Below are 2,500 nucleotides of genomic sequence, written 5' to 3' on the forward strand. Positions count from 1 at the left end.
ACAGAGACAGAGACACAGAGACAGAGACACAGAGACACAGAGACACAGAGACACAGAGACACAGAGACACAGAGACAGAGACACAGAGACACAGAGACACAGAGACACAGAGACACAGAGACACAGACACAGAGACACAGAGACAGAGACACAGAGACACAGAGACACAGAGAGACACAGAGACAGAGACACAGAGACACAGAGACACAGAGACACACAGAGACAGAGACAGAGACACAGAGACAGAGACACAGAGACAGAGACACAGAGACAGAGACACAGAGGGAGGGACGGTTTACGACGCCGTGATTATGTCAGATTCAAGAAGAAAAAATCGTTAAAGAGACTTTTGTGTTGAAAATGTTTAGTTCCACATTGTTCAATTATCACAAAACAAGAACAAAACAAGAACAAAACAAGAACAAAACAAGAACAAAACAAGAACGATGTGAGGAACAGGTCCTTCTGCAGATGTATCCAATCAACTTACTCCATGAATATAAACCAGGACTAAACCAGGACTAAACCAGGACTAAACCAGGACTGAACCAGGACTAAACCAGGACTGAACCAGGACTGAACCAGGACTAAACCAGGACTGAACCAGGACTAAACCAGAACTAAACCAGGACTAAACCAGGACTAAACCAGGTCTAAACCAGGACTAAACCAGGACTAAACCAGGACTAAACCAGGACTAAACCAGACTAAACCAGGACTAAACCAGGACTAAACCAGGACTAAACCAGGACTAAACCAGGACTAAACCAGGACTAAACCAAGTCTAAACCAGGACTTTAGTTCAGACTTCAGGCTGTACGTCTCATGTCTCCAGAAACTTTCCCTCTGATCCACAATGATCATCAACCACAAAAGAGCCACAACAAGAACTCAGTGAGCCACAAACCGAAACACCACAAACATCAGAGCCGCAGTGTTAAACGTCACACTGCATCTGCAGGATCCACAGTGAACAGAATAAAATCACGTCTCTTGTAAAAATGTGTTGGTTTGTGATGCTCTGCTGGGGGAGCTGTGTTCACCGAGAGCAGAATATCAAACACAAGTGACCACAGAGTGAGGTCATCACTGATACACACACACACACACACACACACACACACACACACTTTGGCTGTGAGACCTGAGTGAAGTCGTCCTCATCAAACAAACAAACACAAACCTGCACAAAACCGTGTGTCGTTTGTGTAACAGTTCAGAAGAACCAGAATCACACAAACTGAACTTTTACAGCTCAAATCACTGACACTGTTGTTTGTTCTCATGTGTTTGTTGTTGTTTATTGTTTGTTGTTGTTGGTGGAGACGTCACTCAGGTCTCTGTGACGTCACTCTGTGGAGGCGGAGTCTGGCGCACACCTGTGGCTCTGACTCCGGTGAAACTCTTTGTTTTGACGCACAGCACGCGCACACACGCACGCAGACTCACGCAGACTCACGCACAGACTCACGCACACACGCACAGACGCGCGCACACGCACGCGCGCACGTACCTTGTGCAGTTTCCACATGGCGCCCAGCGCTTTGACCTCGTGCGTGCCGTGCGTGCCGTCCTCGAGGCACTGGTAGCACACGGGGCTCTTGCACTGCACGCAGTACATGCTCAGGTTCTCCAGCTCGTGCTCCGTGCACGTGGAGATCTTGCGCGGGCTCGCGCGGCGGCAGATGCGGCCCTGCGCGGGCGGCACGAGGCGGTGTTTGGCCAGAGGTCCGCGCGGCGGGTGGCAGCGCACGCGGCACGGGTCGCAGTAGAACACGTCGCACTGTTCGCACATGACCGTGGCCTCCGTGGGGCTTTTCTCGCACAGCTGACACCGCAGCGCCGCCGCTTTGCTCTGCTGGTACCGCTCCACCACCGCCTCCAGGACGCGGTTCCGCGGGAAGCCGCGCAGCCCGCGCTCGTCCAGCGTCAGGCTGCGGTGGCACTGCGGGCACGTGAGGCACGAGTTCCGCGGCGCGGGCGTCAGAGCCGCGGGGGGATGGGGCACGAGGTGGTGCGGGGCCGCGGGGGGAAACACGCGCACCCCGTTGGGAGATTTCTGACACGGGGTGGTGGGCGCGCTCACGAAGCCCCCGTACGAGCCGTAGCCGCTGTCCGCCTCGCTGTACACGCTCAGCTTGTCCAGGTCCAGGTAGTCGTAGTCCGACACCGCGGAGCCGGACGCGCGGCTCTGAGGAGACTCCGCGTCCGGCGTCTGCACCAGGATGTTCCGCGCGCACGCGAGGCAGATGTTGTGGGAACAGGGCAGGATGATCGGCTCCCGGAAAAAAGAGCCGCACACCGGACACTTGAGCTCCTCCTCCAGCTCGTCCATGGCTCTGCTCTGCGGGGCGCCGGGCTGCGGCCGGGACAAAATCTTGGTCTAGAGGAGGCTCGGGTCCTGGTCCTGGTCCTGGTCCTGGTCCTGGTCCTGCTGCAGATCTGGACCTGGTTTAGTCCCGCTTTGGGCCCGGTTCGGTCCTGGGTTGGTCCTTGTTTA

The 2,500-nt window shown here is 55.0% G+C and overlaps 1 protein-coding gene across 1 annotated transcript in view; it reads right to left on the reverse strand.

The window, feature by feature from the left end:
- The window catches only part of trim9 (tripartite motif containing 9), a 48,851-nt gene extending 46,516 nt beyond the window's left edge, over window positions 1–2,335 (reverse strand). Inside the window, exon 1 of the mRNA XM_055158800.1 lies at window positions 1,514–2,335. Within this exon, the coding sequence (XP_055014775.1) occupies window positions 1,514–2,335 (822 nt within the window). The remainder of the gene's footprint in view (window positions 1–1,513) is intronic.
- Between the last annotated feature and the right edge of the window lie 165 nt (window positions 2,336–2,500).

The sequence above is a fragment of the Boleophthalmus pectinirostris genome, unplaced genomic scaffold, assembly GCF_026225935.1.
Source record: "Boleophthalmus pectinirostris isolate CB_2022bp ecotype Guang Dong unplaced genomic scaffold, ASM2622593v1 HiC_scaffold_10, whole genome shotgun sequence".
NCBI lineage: Eukaryota > Metazoa > Chordata > Actinopteri > Gobiiformes > Gobiidae > Boleophthalmus > Boleophthalmus pectinirostris.